The sequence below is a fragment of the Pseudochaenichthys georgianus genome, chromosome 20, assembly GCF_902827115.2.
Source record: "Pseudochaenichthys georgianus chromosome 20, fPseGeo1.2, whole genome shotgun sequence".
In the NCBI taxonomy this organism is placed as follows: Eukaryota; Metazoa; Chordata; class Actinopteri; order Perciformes; family Channichthyidae; genus Pseudochaenichthys; species Pseudochaenichthys georgianus.
In genome coordinates, this window is record NC_047522.1 from 21,728,949 (window position 1) to 21,751,626 (window position 22,678).

At 46.0% G+C, this 22,678-nt stretch overlaps 3 protein-coding genes across 5 annotated transcripts in view; all 3 read left to right on the forward strand.

Moving 5' to 3' along the window:
* The first annotated feature begins 123 nt into the window (after positions 1 to 123).
* tmprss7 (transmembrane serine protease 7) lies at positions 124 to 7,372 on the forward strand. Its single transcript, XM_034108417.1, is given in 19 exon segments — positions 124 to 195; positions 1,022 to 1,226; positions 1,618 to 1,748; positions 2,248 to 2,315; positions 2,420 to 2,613; positions 2,688 to 2,723; positions 2,799 to 3,027; positions 3,732 to 3,856; positions 4,012 to 4,124; positions 4,207 to 4,313; positions 4,424 to 4,560; positions 4,732 to 4,839; positions 4,917 to 5,024; positions 5,106 to 5,222; positions 6,016 to 6,196; positions 6,482 to 6,677; positions 6,679 to 6,751; positions 6,966 to 7,102; positions 7,203 to 7,372. Coding segments are annotated over 19 exon segments (2,499 nt in total). The 3' UTR covers positions 7,365 to 7,372.
* Positions 7,373 to 8,036: 664 nt separating this feature from the next.
* On the forward strand, positions 8,037 to 18,814 carry LOC117465583 (suppressor of tumorigenicity 14 protein homolog). The gene is given in 23 exon segments (XM_034108482.1): positions 8,037 to 8,117; positions 8,629 to 8,791; positions 8,862 to 8,986; positions 10,325 to 10,392; positions 10,496 to 10,689; positions 11,462 to 11,557; positions 11,748 to 11,967; positions 12,210 to 12,352; positions 12,767 to 12,819; positions 12,822 to 12,876; positions 13,002 to 13,104; positions 13,273 to 13,351; positions 13,353 to 13,410; positions 13,867 to 13,922; positions 13,924 to 13,948; positions 13,951 to 13,971; positions 14,131 to 14,245; positions 14,587 to 14,705; positions 14,812 to 14,931; positions 15,047 to 15,230; positions 15,594 to 15,865; positions 15,946 to 16,082; positions 17,706 to 18,814. Coding segments are annotated over 23 exon segments (2,655 nt in total). The 3' UTR covers positions 17,874 to 18,814.
* Positions 18,815 to 19,500: 686 nt separating this feature from the next.
* The window catches only part of flt1 (fms related receptor tyrosine kinase 1), a 38,410-nt gene continuing 35,232 nt past the window's right edge, over positions 19,501 to 22,678 (forward strand). For 2 of the 3 annotated variants that reach the window (XM_034108413.2, XM_034108414.2), the window contains exons 1-2: positions 19,501 to 19,882; positions 22,238 to 22,334. In XM_034108413.2, the coding sequence (XP_033964304.1) occupies positions 19,825 to 19,882; positions 22,238 to 22,334 (155 nt within the window). In that variant the 5' untranslated portion in view covers positions 19,501 to 19,824. The remainder of the gene's footprint in view (positions 19,883 to 22,237; positions 22,335 to 22,678) is intronic. The other variant, XM_034108416.2, reaches the window with a different exon arrangement.

The following is a 22,678-nucleotide window of genomic DNA, read 5'->3' on the forward strand; positions in this document are numbered from 1 at the left end:
TTTCTGTTTCTGTGTCTGCTGCTGTTTTTACAAGGCCTTTATTGTTCCAAAGAAGAAGAGAATGGATGTAAAGAGCAGGAAGTCAGGCATTAGATGATAGAGGCTTGACGGGATGCCTGTGTCATGGGCACAGAGGGCGAGGCGAACGAGAAGACAAGCACAGATGAAGATGCATCTCAGCCGGAAGCTGCCAGTGTGAGTAAGATATATCTTTAACGGTGGTGTAACTTCTATAGAGGCACTTTGACTTAAACCGCAATATTTCATATCCTCCTGTCACATTTTAATTGAAAACATAGCGGCTTCTCCAGATAAACCCCTAGAGATGATCAAAACCTTTAGCTCACATCTTATGTCATGCCGCTTGATTAAATGTGTGAAATAGATTAAAACATTTCTCTTTTCCCCGTGGGAATCTATACCCTGCTGATGGATTGCCGCTTGCACAGTATGGGATGACACTGAATGAATAATATATGTGCTTTGGGTAATTTAATGAGAGCTGATGCTGCATCTGATGGAGTTACTGCTCTTCACAAGCTAAAGTGATGCAGCGTCATGTCCAGTAGAGTAGACACAACATTACATCACCGTCTGTAGATTAGCAGATAATGTGTTTAACTTTATCAACATGGATGCTCTGATCTTAAACTCCCATGTCTGTGAATTCTGGATTGATTAGCCTTTTGTTCAGCCTTTTGTAATCTAAACTACCTGACCTGGATAAGGTACAGAGATAAGAGACGAATGGCAGCTGCAAGGTCGTGCCCTCGTGCCCTCGTGCCCTTATTGTAAAAAGACTCTCTTGCCTTTTAGTATCCTCTAAACCCTGAAGCACTTTAGGGATTTACAGTATCAAGAGACACTTGCAGGATATTCCCAGAACTCCCATCATTTCAGCGTCATTAACCACATCCCTATCACAATCCCCACAGATTGAGGTGACGACTGTAAAAGGGCAAGTCAAATACACTGCTACAATAACCCACTTTGCATTATGTGTCTTCTTTCGCGCCAATAGATCGCAGATGTGTCCGTGGAGGTTTCCACAGTGGACCACACTCTGCAGGAGATCTGCAGGAAGTACAGGAAGACCAGACGAAAGCCTAAAGGTCTCCAGAGGCTGTGGGCCCACCTGCTGAGCATCCCCCACCTCGCCGTCATCATCACAGCCGTGGTGTTTGTGGTGATGGTGATCATGTGGTCACTGCTGTGGGTCTTCATTTGTAAGTGAGGCGATTAGGACAGGCAAAGGGCCAGTGTGTAGGAAATTACAACTTCATTCATAACCATTTTTTCATTACATCACCTTCCACAACACATCAGAGACTGCACTGACCCCCCCACTTTCAAAACACTGACCAAAACACACCTCTTCAGACTGGCTTTTAATCTGTGAATTATGCTGTATTGCTGTTCTAATAACTTTTAAATGTTATTTTATCATGTTTTATCACCACTGTAAAGCGTCTTTGAGCACCTGGAAAAGCGCTTTGAAATCCAATGTATTATTATTATTATTACCTTCATAAGCTTCAAATGAGCACTTTACATCCATCAATATGTTCCCTGTGTAATTATAATACTACATCACATATGATGACTAAATGTCCTTAGTTCGCAGGGAAAGCAACAGTGGAGCGTATTTTGCCGGGATGTTCCGCGTTGCCAACGTTGAGTTTATCCCTGAGTACCGCCAGGCAGAGTCCAATGAGTTTGTGTCCATGGCTAACAAAATACAACACGTGGTATGTATCCATGTACACCATGTGTGGATTGTTGAATGGGCCTATTGGGCACAGACACAGGGGCTTTTACCGCTTGCCTTTATCTACAAAATGTAACATATCATATATAAGATATCTACCAACTAAGACATTTAAGATGATCACAGAGAAACATTGAAGACACACAAAAACACAAGATATGCAAAACAGCGGCAAAGATCCCAGAACAACCCAAAGTAACTACAAAGTGCTACAACACCACTCCGAAGGGCCAAAGAAACTAGAGAAACATTGATGACATGCAAAACAGTTCCAAAAATAACTAAACGGTTAAACCAAATAGTAAAAAAGACATTAAACCTCAACAAAACATTGTTTGCATATCTTTACCTTCTGCATGTCTGTGCCCAGGGGCCTGCTTTCTCACAATCTGCCCGTCACATAATCCTGTTATGTACAGCATGGTTAGTGCTGACCGTGAGATCTGAGAGTCTGACTGTTAGCGGCTGGTGTCTCGTAGGTGAGCAATGTGTACAAGATGTCTTCGGTGGCCCGACTCTACAAGCAAGCTGTCATTTCAGACCTCAGGTAGGTTAGTCATGATCAGCGTGAAGCAACACGAGCCCACGCTGATATTCAGGATGTCGTTTCTCCAGTTCCACGCACTCAGAATGTGTCTTTCCTCACCGCAGTAACACCAACAAGGGCGGTGTGCTGGTGCATTTCTGGATGGTGTTTGTTGTCCCTCGACTAAAGAGCGCTGCCGTGTGTGAGGAGTGTGTGGGAGCCATCTTTAGGGACTCAGTCCACACCAGCATGAAGAACAGGTCCAATGTGGGCTACCTGCTGGGCCTCCCCGTGGATTTAGACTCCATCCTCATTAACGGTGCGTCAGAGTGTTAAATGAACATCCCAACAGTGTGTATCAACAAAGTGTATACTAATTGTGTCGTCCTGCAGTCGTTCAGCGCTCAGATTACTCATCAAATGGAGCAAGTAGGTGATGATACTCAACTCAGGTGCAGTCATAGTTGAACTAGAGGCGTGCATTAAGGCGTTTTCTCCCCTCAGGCTCGCAGTGTGTGGACAAGCTGCATGCCAGCCTTCCTGGAGCGAGCGTCCCTTTAAACGTCTTCTCCTCATGGGGGGGGGTGAACTGCCATGTGAAGCTCACCTCAGTGCCCGGCTCTCTGATCCGCCTCACCGTCGCCTCGTTCCTCATCGAGCCCAGCGACTGTGTGAGCGACGCTCTGGTGGTGTACGACGCTCTGCTGCCCATGAGAGGGCGCATTCTGCACAGGTGAGTGTGTCGCCTCCATCAGACCAATGACTCTCTCCATGTATCACCGGAGGTGGAATCAGTATTCGGGTTCTTTACTTGAGTAAAAGTGTTAATACAAGCTGTACAAATACTCAATTCCATGTTAAAGTACTGCGTGGAGAATGGTACTTATGTAAACATATTTAAGTATGATTAGGGAAATCTACTTAAAGCGTTAGGAATGAAAGTACTCCTTGCAGAAAAAGCAAAACGTATATTAAATCAAAAGCGTAAAATCTTCACATTTAAGAAGCTGGAACTGTGAATCATTTTTTACTTCTTAGCAAAATTGCTGTCAATTAATTTTCTGTTAACCCCCTCATTGTTTAAGGCACTTAAATATAATATTGGATGGTTTAATCTATACCAAATAATAATATTTTAAACTGGTTTTCCTTAGTCTTGTGTGTCAAAATCAGATTTGATAAGGAAGTAGTAGAGTAGAAATATAAAGTAACATACAATGAAAATACTCAGATGTCTACTTAAGTACAGTTCGTGTGTGTGTGTGTGTGTGTGTGTGTGTGTGTGTGTGTGTGTGTGTGTGTGTGTGTGTGTGTGTGTGTGTGTGTGTGTGTGTGTGTGTGTGTGTGTGTGTGTGTGTGTGTGTGTGTGTGTGTGTGTGTGTGTGTGTGTGTGTGTGTGTGTGTGTGTGTGTGTGTGTGCGCGTGCGCGCGCTGCAGGCTGTGTGAGCCGGTGTCCAGCTCCTTCTCCCTGGTGTCTACCTCCAATGTCATGCTGCTGTCCTTCAGGATGACCAATGGCAACAAGAGCTTCAGAGGACACTTCGAGGCCATCGCTGAAGAAAGTAAGACACATTTCCCTCGTATTTTTACATGCCAGTGGTTCTTAATCTTATTGTTTAATGTTCTTATTGCATTTTAACATTTTAAAGAGGCCTCTCTTGATCTCGAGGCCTCTTTAGGATGCTCCAGGGCTGAAAGTGTTACCTGTCTCTTCCAGTGTGTATGTCTCAAATTGAGACCCACGTAAAGCCTCACATCAGCGATCAAATCTACAGCCCCTTCCACCCCAGCCTCCTGCCCCCCCAGTGCTTCTGCTCCTGGAAGTTTCAGGTAGAGCCCGCACACATGCATGACTTATTTTTGTATTGCTGCCAGAAAATTGATTATGAAATGTGTTTGCATTTGATTGTAGACCCCGAACAGTGCTTTAGGCGTTGCACTGCAGTTCCAGAACTATGTATTGACCCCAAAGAGCATGAAGCGCTGTGAACAAGGCTGGTGGAAGGTCAATGAAATCATGTGAGTGGACACAACTCAAAACAAAAATTCCACTCATTTATTTCAGATTATTTTATCCTTTTTTACAAATATCCACAAACATGAGAGTTTCGGCTGCTTTCCCTCCACAGTTTCTGCGGCAGCTACGTGGGGCACAGCACGGTGTTTCGGATCGCTGACCACAGCCCAGAGGTGGAGTTTCGCTGCAGCTCACGTAACTCTGCTCAGCCTTTTCAGGCGTCGCACAGCAGCTTCAACATCAGCCAACGTAAGCAAAGAAAGCCGGGACCCGAAACATGAGTCATTAAAGCAGCCTGGAGGCGCTGTAGGAAATGCAACATGTGCTTTAGTGTGGATGTTGATGGCTTTAGTTTAAACGCGTCAACAGACATAAAACTAACTTTTGTTTAATGTATCTTTCCCCACTTGTGTGCACCAGCCTGTCCAGAGAGCCACTTCCTGTGCTCCACAGGACTGTGTGTGGAGAAGAGTCGCCGCTGTGACGGCCTGGACGACTGCCAGGATGAGAGTGACGAGGTCTTCTGCTGTAAGTTCACCTGGCTCCTTAAAATAACACGTGTGTTTAATTATACCAATCATATCACATGTTGCATATCTTCACAGCAAAGCCTACGAAGAACTGTGGGGGCAGCAGTCCTCTGCATCCTCTGTTCGTATGCAATGGAGAGATAGACTGCACCAATGGAATAGATGAGATGAACTGCACTCAGGGTATGAACCTTTGCTATTACTCTGTGTTCCCTTCACGTCATTTGATCACTGACATTGCAATGCGTTCTCTGCTTTTGTCAGAAACGACCTGCTCCGCGATCAGGTATCAGTGCAGCAGTGGCTCCTGCATCCTGAAGAAGAACGCGAGGTGTGACGGTGTTCACGACTGTCAGGACCGCAGCGACGAGGCGGACTGCGGTGAGTGGTCGAGCGGTAGAATAATGCAGGTGGAAATCTTGGTTCAATCAGGTAGAAATACTGTATCTATCCTGGGGTTGATTGGTTGCTCCATTTAATACTAATAACAATCCAAAAACGATAACAAATTATACACTATAAGATGTATTTATGTACAATAAAAGAAGCATGCAAACTTGGTGTATCGGTAAAAATAAGATGAATGCTGAATTGCAAAGTTTAAAAGGGTCTGCTGATTGTGAAGTACATCCTAGTGCCATGTTATAACAAGATGTGTTTCCTCCATCTTTTCCATCATCACAAAGCGGTTAAAAGGAACTGTTCAATCAACCTCATAAAGCCACATCAACATATTGTCCAACCTGAATCGTTGGCTCTCGATGATGGAATTGATGCTTGGTGATTATACTGCCAGTCCTCTGCCATGTCCTTCATGGGAAAGTTGTTATTTTATGACTCACCGAGCAGCGCACTCCAAACCTGCTGACCTGCAGCAGCGAGGCGACCCCGCTGTAATGACTCTCTGTTAGCGGGTATTTTATCATGTCTGCAGGTGATGGGAACAGAGATGTCTTTGATCACCCACTGATACTGCACATTTGAAAAACTTTACTTTTTAATAAGGCTGCAGCCGGCCTATCTGTCATGGTGACGACTCAGCAACACACACTCCGTCCTATTGCAGCTCACACTGATAGAGTGGCACAGCGCTCGTATAAATCCTTAATAGATTGGAGTCTTATTCTACTGTTGGAGGCTTTAACGTCTTGAGTTTACACTTTGGTCTCCTCAGCCTGTGGTCGTCCCTCCCTGGTGGACTCCTCGCCAGGTCGTATCGTGGGGGGGGATAACTCTGCTGAGGGGGAGTGGCCGTGGCAGGTCAGCCTCCACTTCTCTGGGAACCTGTACTGCGGGGCGTCTGTCCTCTCGTCTGATTGGCTCATCTCAGCTGCACACTGCTTCAGCAAGGCGAGGTCAGTGACTCTCACCGCTGATAAACTACTTCCTGTTTGTGTTACATGGCCACAACCACAGATTTTATATTTTTGAACACTTTCAGGTACTTGCCTTTAGATTTGAAACCACTGTTTTAAAAATGTTTCAATGTGTCACAAAATATTAATAAATTGCCTGCAAAGGAAAAGGTTTAATAAAAGGTGTGTGTACTGCCCACATTTTTCTTTGCAGTTTAGAGCAGCTCTGTACCTGTTTAATTAAACATAGTATAATCGTAATTGACCTCCGACCTCTGACCCCAGGCTGTCTGACCCGCGGTTCTGGAGAGCCCACCTCGGCATGCTGACTCAGGGCGGTGCCAAACACACGGCGGAGATCCAGCGGATCGTGGTGCACGAGTACTACAACGCGTACACGTTCGACTACGACATCGCCCTGCTGCAGCTCAAGAAGCCGTGGCCGGCCTCCCTCCACCCGCTGGTGCAGCCGGTGTGCCTGCCCCCCCCCCTCACACACCGTCACCGACAGCCACCGCTGCCTCGTCACCGGCTGGGGGTACCGCTCTGAGGAGGGTGAGCATCTCTTTGGATACAGATTACTGACTTTAATCAAATCAAATCAAAGGTTATTTATATAGCCCCTCTATCACAAGGATAGTCTTCAGCACACTCTTACAAGTTTGGACAGGATCTGCCTCTCTAATAAATGAAAATGTATAAAGTAACTTCTGTTTAAGCCCCCAAAATGTGTGTTTATCTGTGTCCACATGTCCCCCCCCCCCTGCAGACAGAGTGCTGCCCTCAGTGCTGCAGAAAGCTGAGGTGTCCCTCCTGAGCCAGACTGACTGTAAGAAGAGCTATGGACCCGTGTCCCCCCGCATGCTGTGTGCCGGGGTCCCCTCCGGAGAGAGGGACGCCTGCAGGGTGAGCTCCCATCTGCCTTAGACCCCCATACTCACCTGCGTTTTAATATATAATAGTGGGTGTGAAGGATTTTTCATCGACTACATTCCTTGTGTTTTAGGGGGATTCAGGGGGTCCTCTGTCCTGCCAGGCGCCGGGCGGGGGTCGCTGGTTCCTCATTGGCATCGTCAGCTGGGGCGCGGGCTGTGGGAGACCGGGCCTACCGGGGGTCTACACCAGGGTCAACAAGTTCACCTCCTGGATCTACAACCATATCAGCTGACACCATGAAAGGATTATTCATCCAGTGTCGGCAGAAAACTTAAACATTCTGTCTTTCCCACCAAAAAATAAAAGCATCACTAAAAGCATGTCGATTGTGTTTTTCCAGAGCAACATCTGCTTTGTTGGGGATCTCTCACTTTATTAAGAGCATTCAAAAGTAAACAAATATGTTAATTGTCTTCAGGTGCTGCATTCCTCCCTCTAGTCTCCATGTTATGTCCCCACAATTTGGTGCCAGCATTTGTAATTGTGCGTCTTGCTTGGAGCCCCTGTGGAGCGTCCAAGCAGCCAAGCTCCAGCAGTAATACCTTGGGCACGTTTCCCTCAAGCTCCCCTTTGTCCCTCCCAGCTTTCCTCCCATACGCAGCGAGGAAGTTTGCCCACAATATCTGTCGCCCGGATAGTTGTGGGGATTGTACCCTTTCATAGTGCTCTCATTGTGCCCCGCACTGCATTCTGGGGGCTCCGTGTGACACCTGCCTCCCACTTCAGGTGAACGGGAGGCGGTGAAAGCCCACTGCATCCGAGCCGCTCAGGTCGGATTTCTGCGCTTTTTTTTTTTCAAAAGGGAAGCGACAGCGGGGGTTCCTCTCTCTTTCTCTCTCTCCATCATTTCTATGCCTGAGGTATTGTTGCATATCGCCTCTGCGGAGCCAAACGGGACAGTGCTATGAGGACTCTCCCCAACAGCAAAACTTGCGAAGTGTACTGCGTCTCCGGGCATGGACTCTCAGGCTGCTCCGCTGCACAGGTAAGCTCTCTTTTCATTGGGCGTAACAGATCTTTTTGCCAGAACTATACTCTTAATATTTATTCTATATGTTTCTGTTGCCAAATGAGTGTTTATTGAACTTGTATACCTGAATGATGCTTAATAATCCAAACCCCAGTCAGCCATGGGTCATCTTAATTGCTAAATCTGTCTCGGGGTGTGTGGGTGTCTTTCTCATGAATGTCCGGGGTGAGCCACTTGATTGAGTGCTGACACCGCAGAGCCAGGCCGTGGGAAAGCAGACTCGTCTAGCCACGCTTTGTCTGCCCCCCCGGGGAATCCTGCCAACCCCTTAAATGTTTTAGGAGATCCTTTCAGCTCCAAGATGCTCACCGGTCCTCTCAGTGCAGCACTCAGCCATTAAACCTGTGTCTCATTCAGGTCAAACACTGCCTTAAGATATTGCTGTCATCACTTCAGAATGAACAGACGGAACTCGAGCACACACATAAGGAAGCTGGTATGATATTTGAGTGTTTATTTCTGGAAGGGGGAGTTGAAGGAGCCCACCCAGCCACTGAGCCCCCCCACGAAGCCTAAGGATCGGGCGGAGGGGGGCAAAGCTCCAGCCTCCTGGAGGAGATGGATGTTCGGCGTCCTGCCTTTACTTCCCCTCGCTGCTGCCATTGCACTGACTCTCCACTTCGTAGCATGTGAGTACACACCTTGCGGACTTTTCTTATGTTGTGATTGTTGACTCGCATCTTATTCATATCTCTGCAGCTCCACCTTCCTCAGTGTTCTTCCTCGGGGGCAGCGTGGAGTTCCCAAACCTGAGCTTCACCTCGGAGCTGACGGACTCCTCCTCCCCTCAGTTCCGCCTGCAGGCTCAGGCTTTGAACCACTATGTAAGTGGAGCGATGGACCTGTCCGTCTCTGAAGGTCACTTAAGTTGCTGCTTGACCTTCACACTCGGGGCTGATCTCGCTGCTCTTACTTTGACTTTGTACTCTCCTAAATTATTCACAGCTGCCCTCTTTCTCCTTCCCTCTTTACGTTCCTGTTTCTTTAGCTTTGTCCTCCTCCTCCCTTCAGTGTTGTGTCACCACTCTCCTCTCCTCTGCCCCTCTCTCTGGTGGTGTTAAATGTAAAGCTGAAACTGGAGCAGTCAGTGTGCGAGTTCCCCGGACCCCCAGAGACCCGAGCCTTTCAGGGCCGAGGACAAGCCCGGCGTTTGTGAGCCAGGCTAGGCCCCGGCAGCAGAGTGAGAGGAAGAGCAGGCCTTCAATAAAAACATTGTCTGTGTGGTTTCCACACAATCAGCCGCTCTGTGTGTCGCACACTACAGAGAGGAGGTGAACCTCTGCTTGTTGATGGGGGTGAGAGGGAGAGACAGGGCAGTCGGGCCGGGGGGTGGGAGGATGACAGAGGGGACATTTTGAGGCAAAAGGTCAGATGCCTGAGCCGTGGAGAAACGACGATCTGACAGAGGTGGGAGAAGTATTCAGATCTTGTAAAAGTATCAGAGAGTAGGAATACTCTGTCACATCTGAATTGTAGTTGAGTAGAAATACAAAGTAGAAAATGGAGATAAAAAGGGTACTTAAATACAGCATTACATATAAATGTACTTGGTTACTTTACAGCTCTGCAAACTACCCACACACAGGCTCCTTTAATGGCTGTAGGTCAGTTAGCCCGGCTTGTGAAGTGGACACGGATCTGTGCGGCCATCTGTTCATTAAAGACCAGGTGACCTGGACCAGCAGCCCATACCACCCGGGTCCTAACTCCACGCCACACACACAATGAAGCTCTGTGCAGTCAACATGCACACATGCAGAGTTGGATACACACACGAGGACAACGTGTTTGTTGAAGGCAGGCTGCGTGTGCGACCAGGTGTGTTCGTGTGTTGCTTACCTCACCTGTGACCTCACCTGCTCAGCTCTGATGTCACACCCACCGCTCGACTGTACAGTGTGTAGTCAAATAAGCTAGCACAAAGCAGCTCTCAATTCTGTGCTGCGAACTAGATCTGAGAAAACTATTAGTTCTTAATGACCCTAATGAAAACAAAAGAGAACCTACGTTGTAAACCTTGATGTCATTGGGTATCTGCTTTGTTTAGGTACCTTTTAGCTCACTTTTTGTTTTCCTTTTCTTGTTAACATTCATCTTAAAAGTCTCTATGTGAGTATGTGTTACACCCTTCTTCTTTGTCTTTTTATTTGAAATAAACACAGTTTTCAGAACTCTACGAGTCCTCGCCGTGTAGCTCTTACTACGTGAACTCAGGGATCACCGCCTTCAGGTAAGATGCACCGACAGAAAGCGGACCGAGTTCATACAGACGAGGAACATGCATGCCTTCCACATGCTCTGCTGTATTTCACTGTGAACCCTTTGTGTGACAGTGAAGGAGCTGAAGGACTGAATGTCTTCTACTGGAGTAAGTTCTCCGCCCCGGACGACGTTGCCGTGGAGATCCGGAGGTCGGGTCCAGAGAGGTTTCAGCGCCGGCTCCCCGGCAGAAACAAGGTGCAGCAGGACAGCCGCAATGAGCAGCGCTACTACATGGAGCAGGACGACGACATGCTCCACCTGCTGGGTACACACTCGCCGTACAGCATGTTCTCCACACTGTAGACTACACACTCTCACCGCACAGCATGTTCTCCACACACTCTCACCGCACAGCATGTTCTCCACACACTCTCACCGCACAGCATGTTCTCCACACACTCTCACCGCACAGCATGTTCTCCACACACTCTCACCGCACAGCATGTTCTCCACACACTCTCACCGTACAGCATGTTCTCCACACACTCTCACCGCACAGCATGTTCTCCACAGACGACTGGCGGGTCAGAAATATGTAGATATTAGCAGGATAACTTTATTCGTCCCAAAGAGGGAACGTTTACATTGTTACAACAAAAGTGAAGAGCCAAATATTAGCGTCAAATACAAAAAGTATACAAGTAGTGTGATGGCAGCTGGGTCACAGTAGTGGAAGTATATATATTGCAAATGTATTTTTCTTTGCTTCATCTTATCAATAACTACAATAATCAGGTTAAAAACTGTAAAATTTTACCCGTGTATCATCAATTATGGTTGTATACTCTGTTGCTCGAGATTGGTACTGGATTTGAGAAGTTTTTTGGTGTGTGTGTGTGTGTGTGTGTGTGTGTGTGTGGTGTGTGGTGTGTGTGTGTGTGTGGTGTGTGTGTGTGTGTGTGTGTGTGTGTGGTGTGTGTGTGTGTGTGTGTGTGTGTGTGTGTGTGTGTGTGTGTGTTGTGGTGTGTGTGTGTGTGTGTGTGTGTGTGTGTGTGTGTTGTGTGTGTGTGTGTGTGTGTGTGTGTGTGTGTGTGTAGGTTTGGACCCTGACGACTTTGAAGTAGATGAAAAATCTGACAAGAGTAAGAATCCAAACAGCTTCCAGAGCGGGAAGTGGCAGCTTGGCTTCCAAGGTGAGGAGGGGATCTGACTTGATGTTCACATTACAACACGTAGAGACCTGGGTATTCATAAAGCCCCCCAGTTCAAAGATGTACTACTAGCTATGACATGTGGCCCCTGTTTCTAAGTCAAACATGTGAGAAAAAGTGTTTATCTTTTGCCATTAAAGCTGCTTTCAAGGCCATCTCTCCCTCCCTCTAGCGATGTCCTTTGACCTCTACGCCAAACACGGCAACAACCGCACCCTGAGCCTGGTGAATCCCAAGAAGCCGTACTACCAGTGGCGTCTCCGCGTGCCCTCGGGTCACGTGGTCCACCTGGTGGTCCTCACGCTGCACGGTGCCACGCCGGGGAGCTGCACCGCCCACAAGCTCTCCGCCTACGACTTCCTACTGCCGTTACAGAACAAGATAATCGCAAGGTAAAGTTTTCTCGGTGCAAACATGTCCTGAACAGTGAAAAGAGAAACACGGTGTCCAGCGGTGAAACACCACTCCTTAGTGCAGCAGTCAGTCGTACAATTAAATACAGAATTAAATCCCAGATCAAAAGTATGTTAAAGGCACTTAGAAATATAGTCTTCAGTGGTTGTAATGTTATATTAAACAAGTATGATGGTGTTGTAACATGTATACATATCCTGGGTGCATGTACGTGTCTCAGGTGGTGTGGGCTTCCTATTTCCCGTTCGTCTCCCGTCATGAAGCTGACGTCCTCCGGGAACGTGATGTTGGTCACCTTCTCCTTCAGCAGGCAGAGGGACGGAGCCATCTTCAAAGCTTACTTCCAAGCCATCCCAAAAGCAGGTGAGAAAGCTCTCACAAACCCTTTCAGCAGAGGGGACAGATTAAGACAAAATAAAATAGTAGAATTACATAATGGATAAAGAGGCAAGCGTACGTTTATAAAATACAAATCAAATAAGTACACATCCAAGCTAGACAAGATAAGAAGCAGCATTAAGACAAAATAAATTAAAATATTAAAAAGGTATAGTTTAAAACACTATATATAACACATACCATTTCTAAAACTCTTTAGTCTTTAATCGTGAGGTTTCTTGGGAGTTGTCCTCGTTACTGCGAGGGTCAAGGACAGATATGCTGTAAAAGCCTTTGTGATATTGAGCTATATAAATAACGTTTTATTGACCGATATGTTGAGTTACTTTGCCCTGTTGCTGTTGAGTGTCCTTACTGTGTCACTGTCTCCCCCTGCAGGCTGTGGAGGCTCCATTTCCTCCTGGAACGGCTCCATTTCCTCCCCATACTACCCCCCTCCTATTACCCCCCACCCCCTAACATAGACTGCGCCTGGACTCTCCGGGTGAGTGGTGCACACAGGCTAAAGCTGTTAGAAGGAAGAACGGTTTAAAACATTTCATTATGTCTTATATCGGTTCATTTCGGCACGTTCTGAACGCTCTCTTTGGTCCTCTACGCACATACCTTCCAGACGCCGTTGCAGGATACCTGATCTCCATGACGATCGTGATGATGACATCAGGACGCCTCGTCTGATGGATCGCTGAGAAAGACTGGCTGGACATCGGAGGGGGGTCAAGTAAGACTAACTGAACTGTGTGGGCCTCAAGGCTGTAACATTAAGAGACCATTTTTACTTTATGTGTTTTTTCGCTTTATAATTGTTGACTTTCTTTGTGGACTACATTTTGTCCTTTTTTTAAGTAATACCACCATTACTCCTTTGTGCTCCTCTGTTCCAGGCTGTGTAACCCAGTGTCGGACAGCAGCAGGAAGCGGGTGTACTCCTCTCCCGTCTCCCTCCACTTCCATTCAGACGAGGTCTCTCACTTCACAAGGGCTTCTTCCCCTGCTCTACCGCGCCCTCTCTCCAGAGGGCGGTGACGTCAAATGTGATGCGTTCAAATAAAGGGGAGGGAAATCAATTCATGTAATATTATCTCCTACATTCTGTATTGATACAACTTCCTGGAATCGATACTCTGCAAATATAATTTCCTCAAGAGGCAGAAAGGCCTAAGCCCACACACATCTTTCATTTTCTGTACAACTTGATGTTGCTGAGAATTGAAACTACTAAACACTTTTGGAGTTTACTTTTGTAAATCCGGCATAAATAAATGTTGCATTGGTGTTCGCATTATTAAAATCGGTTGATATAATAATACAAAAAACTCCATCTATATCTCTAAAATCAAAATGAAATCAGATCATGTGACTCGGAAAGACGCACAGTCCTACTTTCAAACTGTAATTAACAGAGAGGAGAGTTGTTCATTCAGACTGCCCGGGTTAGTAACATCAACCTTTACACTGTACTGTCTATTTGCCTCCAGCCTGTCCTCGGGAGTTTCGCTGTGGAGACGGACGCTGCGTCCCTCTGAGGAAGGTGTTGTGACAGAGTGAAGGACTGCTCAGACGACGAGACGAGGCTAAATGCTGTAAGTCTTTTGCCTGAGAGACAGATGCAAACACGTCTCCCGTTTTCTATATTCTGAACTTAAGACAGGACCTTTGTGCTGCACTCAGATTTGCCTGGTTTTGTGTGTCTCTATGTGCATGTTTGACACATCACGCATAAAACATGTAGCATCCTGCAGGGCAGGTGAAGATGCATGTGGGAACGGGCCAGTGTAAGCCTCAGCGAAGCCAAGTGTGGGATTCAGAGCAGCAACTGTTGCAGACAGCAGCGAGGAGGGCGGCTCTGACGGTTGAGTGCAAATCAACGGTCTTGTGTGTGTGTGTGTGTGTGTGTGGTGTGTGTTTTGTGTGTGTGTTGTGTGGTTGGTGTTGTGTGTGTGTGTGTGTGTGTGTGTGTGTGTGGCTGTGTGTGGTGTGATGATGTGTGTGTGTGTGGTGTGTGTGTTGTGTGTGTGTTGTGTTGTGTCGTGTTATGGTGTGTGTGTGTGGTGTGTGTGTGGTTGTGTGTGTGGTGGGTGTGTGTGTGTGCATGATGTGTGTTGTGTGTGTTGTGTGGTGTGTGGGTGTGTTGTGTGTGTGTGTGTGTGCTGTGTGTGAGATTAAAAAACTGATGCGTTTGTTCACAGGGGTTGAAGTGTTTTTTACCACGTGTGTACCCCAACAAGGTTACTGTCGCAGAAGTCTTCGGTCGTGATTGTGACGGTTGTTGTCGACTGCAAAGACCGCAGCGATGAGCTCAACTGTACCAGAGCGTGTGAGTGTTCCTCAGATATCACAATTTAAGTGTATTTTCTTTAAAAAAAGGTATTTCCACGTGATTTCCTCTCTATTTTAAAGGATCCTTGTGTCCCACTCTTTAGACTTTAAAGGCTGCTCCTCCTCCTCGTACAAGTGTTCCAATGGGAAGTGTGTGAGTAAGGTTAACCCCGAGTGTGACGGAGTAAAAGACTGCTTTGACGGCTCTGATGAAATGCGCTGTGGTGAGTTCTCTCTCCAAACGCTCAACCTGAGACTTCTCTCATGGCGACTAAAGCTGACATTTCAAAAGAGAACTCTGCTCTTGTTTGCGTCTCCTCCTCCGCCTGCATGTCCCAGGCTGTGGCACCAGGCCCAGGAAGAGGACTAAGGTCGTGGGGGGCTCTGATGCCGGGGCGGGGTCCTGGCCGTGGCAGGTCAGCCTCCAGATGGATCGATACGGTCACGTCTGTGGAGCCACGCTGGTGGCTAACCGCTGGCTCATCTCTGCAGCTCACTGCTTCCAGGACTCAGACGCCATAAAGTGAGAAGGAACGCTTCTTACCACTCCACCACGTTCCCTTCAGCAACCGTTCTTTATCCATCTGTATATTGTGTCTTCATATTATTCCTTTCACATTTAATTGAATATGCTATTTCTTACACACTTAAATAAATAATATCCTCATTTTGAACGTTGTTAGCTGTAAGTTGGCCCCTCATAGTGCTTAATTAACAGATAGTCTACAGATGTAATGTCTTTCACTTTAAACATTTTAGTTCTGTTTTATTTTCTATTTTGAGAAGCGTATGTTTGTTTGTTTTCGACACATGCTGCTGTGACGAGAACATATCAGATCAGTAAAGTGAATCTTCTGTTGTGTGTGTTCCTGATGTTGTGCCTCAGGTACTCAGACGCCCGTGCGTGGCGGGCCTACCTGGGGATGCGCGTGATGTCTGTAGGGAGCAGCGGCGCAGCCACCAGAACCATCCGCCGCATCCTGCTCCACCCGCAGTACGACCAGTTCACCTCCGACTACGACATCGCCCTCCTGGAGCTCAGCGCCCCCGTCTTCTTCACCGACTTGGTGCAGCCCGTGTGTGTTCCTGCGTCCACACACAGCTTCACAACAGGCACCAACTGCTACGTCACAGGGTGGGGGGTGCTCATGGAGGACGGTAAGAGCTAACATTTTGAAACAAACTTGAAACGACCCATTTTTTATTTTCAATACGTTTTGATTTTGTTTGGATGAAAGGTGAGCTGGCCTCTCGCTTGCAAGAGGCCCCGGTGAAGATCGTCAACAGGAACACGTGTAACAAGCTGTACGACGACGCTGTCACTCCCAGGATGCTTTGCGCTGGGAACCTGCACGGAGGGGTGGACGCCTGCCAGGTGAAGTATTCATTTTTCTAGAAATGTGGCTTGCCTTATTGAATTCAATTTAAATTAAATAATTCCCAATACATCCAAACAAACCACAACAGAATGTATGTACAATAATTGGGACTCATACATTCATATTTATTTTGGTCATTATGCTGTGTGTCTCTGTGTGTGAAGGTGCATAGCACACATTTCCAATACAGCTTGAAAACTGGAGATGGCCAGTGTAAAACTAGTGACATGTTTAAAATAATATATAGCATCAAAAAGTCAGTAAGACCATTTAAATCAGGAGAGACTTCATTTTGTTTAAAGAACATTTATTGACACATGTCATGATAAATGTTAAGTCTTTGGCGATTAGACCCCGATCATGAAATCGTATATCTAAAGGGGGAAATGCAGCCGTGAGCATATAGGGGTCTAGACACTGGTGGTGATGCTGAAGATCTGGATTTGATGAGGAGATGGGAGGAAGAGGGGATGTGATCTTTGGATTAGCTCACTTGGCACTGGATGTGATGAAAGGAGGTGGATGGGGAGGAGGCAGGTGGCAGCATGAACGTCTGAAATCACAGCTGACTGCAGGAGAGAGGAGAACCAATTTATAGTTTGGCTGCAGTTCGCTGATTGGCTGCTGGAGATTGAGGTGGATGTAATAGGTCAACAGAAAGCCCGTGATGAGCTGATTATAAGCAGCTGCGGAGTGAATGAATACCGTCTTCCTGAAAGAATGTGTGTGTCTGTAGCCTCGTCCCAATACCCCTCCTCGACTCCTCTCTTCCCCTCCTCCGGGACTTGACCCGGAAATCGATCGAGACACGCCATGTTGAAGGACGTCCCAATAGCTGAAATGCACACGGAGGAGTCGAGGAGGGGTGCGGGAGGAGACGAAAGGGAGGACACACGCGAGCAGACTACGCGGAAGTGTTTTCACCACTCACGTATAAAAGCCCCGCCCCCACCTTCACAGCTGGTCCATTTCAACAGAGGAAAACCCACAGCTGGATGATGAGTGGAAAAGCGTCACATAAACGTATAAGTGCTCACAGCTCCGTGGGAATTACTATGTGCAATTCATTTCTAAAAGGCTTTCACATTACTATCATTATAGTTTTATTTAAAGGTAGGCTACATTTTACACCAACACGGAACACAAAAGCAGGACCAACCATCATACATTGAATTCCTTGACTAACAAGAGAAAGATTCATTCATTTAAATAAATATTTAACCACAAATGGGCCGGTTCTAAAGGTTCTTCAGTTCAGCCCGACGAGAGGGGGTACAGCTGTGCACATGGCATCATTAACAGACGTCGTTTAAGAGTGACGTTTGAGTGAACGAGGACGTCCCAATTAATACCTGAGGACTCCTCTGTCCTCGCGTCGGAGGCGGAGCTAAGACGCAAGGAAGGGAAGCGAGTGAAGGAAAGGAGGAGTCGAGGAGGGGTATTGGGATGAGGCTACTGTGTTTTGTTTAAACCATAAACACTGTGTGTGTGTGTGTGTGTGTGTGTGTGTGTGTGTGTGTGTGTGTGTGTGTGTGTGTGTGTGTGTGTGGTGTGTGTGTGTGTGTGTGTGTGTGTGTGTGTGTGTGTGTGTGTGTGTGTGTGTGTGTGTGTGTCCTCAGGGAGACTCAGGAGGCCCGTTGGTGTGTCTGGAGCGAGGCCGCCGCTGGTTCCTGGCGGGGATCGTGAGCTGGGGCGAGGGCTGCGCGCGGCAGAACCGTCCCGGCGTCTACACCCAGGTGGTGAAGTTCACCGCCTGGATCCACCAGCAGACTAAAGGACAGGTGTGACTGAACACCTCACTGACATGAAGAATAAAACAAACAGTCTTAACACACAGGACAGAGGTCTCAGACCTGGCGTCCATCTTCAGACGGTTGTCGTGATTTCACGGCAACACATTCAGTCCGTTTTTGGGAGCGTGTCCATGGCAACGGGCCAGCACGGGCCATCCTCAATGCTCAAACAACCAGCTTCCTCAAAATTGACATCGGCTATGGCAAAAATAGGTAACCTGTTTATTTGTACTTGATTATGGGTCGTTAAACATAAATGGAAGAATTCTTTTGAAGGAAAAACCCCAACCACACTCTGTTAAAGTATCCTATACACAATTACAAGATTCTTTAATATAAACTGATCTGTGGGTCAATATTTAATTCGAGTACTTCCTGTATTCCCTGTCACAGCGATGGTTCACTATAGTGTCCAATCAGGTGTTGCCAACAACAATCACTGTGGAAAGAGTACTCTCCGGACACACACATGTAACCGTATATTTCTCACCTGCATCCGTCCATGTACTGTATATGTGTGTTCATGTTTGTGGTTATTGTACTGTACTGTGTGTGTGTGTGTGTGCATTTCACGAGTTGAGTCGTAGCATTATGTCCAATATATTCTGTAATGGTAGAGAAGTGAATAATCCCTCAATAGGAGGTGATAATATATTTAGCATTTCAGTTTGATTTAATTTATCTTTACGGTGCCTCCTTTATGCTCCATGAAGAGCGTGACGACTCCTCCCCTTTAAACTCTGATGCTGCCTTACGATCAATATAAGATCATTTTATACCAATATTTTCTACGCAGACGCACATGCATGTTCCCGTTCCTCCCATCAGCATGCATCACCACCCTGTGGCCAATGCACACTATTTTTTATGTCATGTCCTGAGGGAATAATGCTTTTTACACCCTAAGGATGTAGGGTTTGAATCATTGATAAGGATACCAGATAATATGCTTTTACATTAAAGAAACCATTTCCAATGCAGCCGGTCCCGACAAAACTGTTTTAATTATTGCTGCAATTTTCTTATTACCTGTACTGTTTTGTTTTTAAGTAATTTCCACAAGTGAAATTAGGTTTTATATAATGTTCTTCATCTAAACTATTGATGAATTGCCTCATTTGTTGTTGGTGCTTTGACTGAAAAGTGTTCAATATGACTCACCTGTACAGCACAATCGTTTGTACTCTGCACTATCACTAATATAACATAAGCAGGAAGTCACATTCAAATGGAGGATTCCTGTCACTGTTTTCCGAGTTGCGTAAAGTGTTGCTATTCTGAGGTTAACACTTCTTTATTTACTTTAAAACAAAAATAGATCACCCATTATGCAATATCAGAAACACAACTGTCAAGTTGAGCAACCAACCGTGTTCCCCGGTGCCTACGTGCTGATCATCCCGTGTACCGATCCCGAGTGCAAACCCCGGTCGCCTGTGCCCATCCTCATCCTCCTGGTGGTTCGTAATTCTACTCTTCTGGAAATTACAAAACATGCAGATTATTAGAAAGGAAATTAAATGTTAATGTCGAAAATAATGCGTAAGAATTTGACTAAAAGAAAGAGGGTTTTTTGAACTATTTGATTTAATTTACAACTCACTGGTCGATTGCTTGATCACTGGGGAGAGCTAAAAGGGGGACTGCTCTTACGCGCCTTGGGTGTGTCAATGGACGTCACGGAAGTCCGCTATCCGGTGGCTGCACTGTGGGAACTGTATATATCCGCGCCACTATCCAAAACGATGGGAAAAAGTTGCACTGGAGTTCAAGCGTGGTGTCGTGTTGCGTGATCTCCCGCAGCTATCCTCAGGAAACCAACCACCTCCATTCACTGGCCGTCAGTGCGCTGAGTTACTCTGGAGGGGCAAACACATCAGCAGGAATAAAAGTCCTTCCATCATTTACACTTGAAACCTCGCTCGCTGCTCGGGAGTCACCAGAGATGATGAACCTTATCCTCCTCTGCCTGCTATGTGGATTGTATGGAGTGCTTGCAAAAGGTGAGTAACAAGTGTTAGAGATCACCTGTTGTATCAACGAGGTAGTGTTCACATACCTATTTAGTATTTTAATTCACAGGCAAATGTTTGTTAGTTTTGCTTCAAATGTTATGCATGTGGGAAAGTGCATTTTACTTACGACTTTTATTATTTACCTTAAACTGGAGAGTCCTATAGGTAATAATGTTATAACCGTTATACATTCAGTCTTCACTTTGGAGGAACACAAAAGACGAACAGATGCGCCTCTTTATGGCTCATTTATTGGTCAATTAAGCCGTCGGTGCGGGCGTGTGTCTGGGGCAGTCCGGCTTGTAAACCTCTATTAGTGCCGAGTGCAGTGGGGGAGATAAGCGCTATCCTGCGGGACACTTGTTTGGATAATGCGCACCCCTTTGGCCCGGCTCCTTGTGCGCTTGGCCCCGGTTGAATGGACACACGCAGGGCGTTGTTTCCTGAGACTGATGAGTGTCTCTAGTGAAAAGTTCAGATTGAACAGAGCGAGGGGTCAGGGCCAGTATGAGGGGAATATCCAGAGAGCAGGAACAGGCGTTAATCTCTGCGTGTTGCTCAAACCCTCCCAATCTACCTCTGCGCTGTTATTCTCAAAGAAAACAAAGTTCATATAATTGATCATGTAGCTAGACTGTTCAGATGATCAATCTCTTTTACTGAATTTAATATATATTTTATATTCATGACTAACACACATTGAGCAGTCACGGGGTGCCATTTTTAAAAGTCTTTTTGCTTTTTAAATACTTGTTTTAAATGTTTAGTTTATTTAAGAAGTTAAAAAAAGAATCTACACAAATAACTTTGAATGGCATTACGTATTTATAGTTTGGGATTGTTTAGTGTAATTGTAGACAATATTCTAAATTTAAAAGAAAGATACTATATTAACAATTAGAGAGATATGTCCAACATGCATAATCATACATTCATAAAGACTACATTTAACATAGTTACCGTCAGTTAGTTATTATATTAACCTTAGTGTTTTAAAAAATGTAAAATACAGGTGGATATATTTTTAGAAAACCAATGTAATAAAGCTACACTTATGACATGATGCATAACGAAGTCATTTTAATTATAATAACAGTAAGTTGGCTTAATTGGTTCTTTTAAAATCCAGACACTTCAGTTTGAGGCGAATCAGATCAAATAGTTTTATCACCCCCAAAAGTTACGAGGTGCACGTTTATTCACTGGGAGACATCTTGAACAATCGTTTCAGAAATGTATTTAAAATCCTCAAATGTTCATCACAGTCAGTTAAAGTTTCCGATACCTCAGTGTGTGGAAACACATAGGAAATAATAGTTTTTCACTTTGCTGTGGTTTAAAATGTGCGGTTTAGAAATAAAAACATCTTTCTAATGAAATCAGCAGGAAAACTGCGCTGTGTTTTCGACCCTTCAGCTTGTTGAAAAGGCCTGGAGGAGATCCCTGACTTCCCCTCCGTCTTCCCTTCCCCTCGCGTGCGTGTGCGTGCGCGCGCATGTGTGTGAAGTTCGAGCAGTGTGAGTCATGCCAGATCTGCTCAATGGGGCATCCACTGGGAACAATGAATGGTAATAATGGACGTTAGTGAAAAGTCTGCTGCCAAACAACTGATTTAATACTCAGAGCAGAGCCAGTTGTGTTTTGAGCAGTTTTCTGTGCAGTCAGAGTGAAGGACGGACTTCCCTGAACGATGTTTCCGCTGTTGTTGTGAGGAAGGAAGGGCGGACAGACAGTCGTCTTCATCTCTCATTAATAAACCTCAGCGATGGAGTGGAGAACTGCATTTATTTGATAAACAAAAAGGACACCGCTTACGCATTTCCACAGCGAGTTGTCAAGTGGCCTGAGCGAGGAGATGTGCCGAGGGGTCAAAGATACCGTGTCCTGGATGGAGTACGTGCCGTGGAGCCGGGACACACCAAGACTGGTTCCGCCATCAGTCAAGAGTCCGGTTTAGTCCGGTTTGTGATGCTCAGAGCTTACAGGAACTGTCCACAATGTTTATTGGTTGTAAAGTGTTTTGTCCTCCAGGATTTCCTTGGTGAGTGGGCTCATAGTTAAGTGACAACACAAAGGGACTTAGAGTCTCGTTCATGACGCCCAATTATATGATCAGAACATAATTGCGTCTTTTAGGGTTATTAATAAACAAGACGCCCTGTTTCAACGAGTCCAAGAACTCTAATCCCAATTTCAGAGCTTAGTCAGAATCCGGTGCTGATTTAGATTTCTGATGAACCAATCCTCATCACATCAGAACTGCAAACAGATTACCTATACAACGTTTTGGGATGTTGCCGCGACTACATGTCTTCTGATTCTCGTCCCGTCTTATCTCTGCAGACAAGGCTCAGAAGGGGAAGTACAGCGTCCCGATTCTAGATGTGAAAACCCGGCAGCTGGTCCTCGACACCAACCAGACGCTACTGCTCAGCTGCAGGTGAGTTTCAGGTAGAAGGATCCAGGTCAGGAAACCCTCATATGGGAATTGGTGCCGCATTGCAATCCCTCCAAACATGTCCATCTTTAATCCTTAAAAACACAAAAAACATGACAGAAAAGGAAGAAGAAACTTCCATAGCATCCTCATTAGCTGGAGGTGAATGCCGATCTCAAGGTTTCAAGGCTTTTATTGTCATGTGTGCTACAGTGTAGTTATGACAATGAACATCTGAGGTCCAGGCTCCTCCAACAGTGCAACACAATACAACAGATAACATAGAATAGAATAGAACCAGAATAGAATAGAAACTGTGCAGAATAGTCTATATACAGTCATTGGAA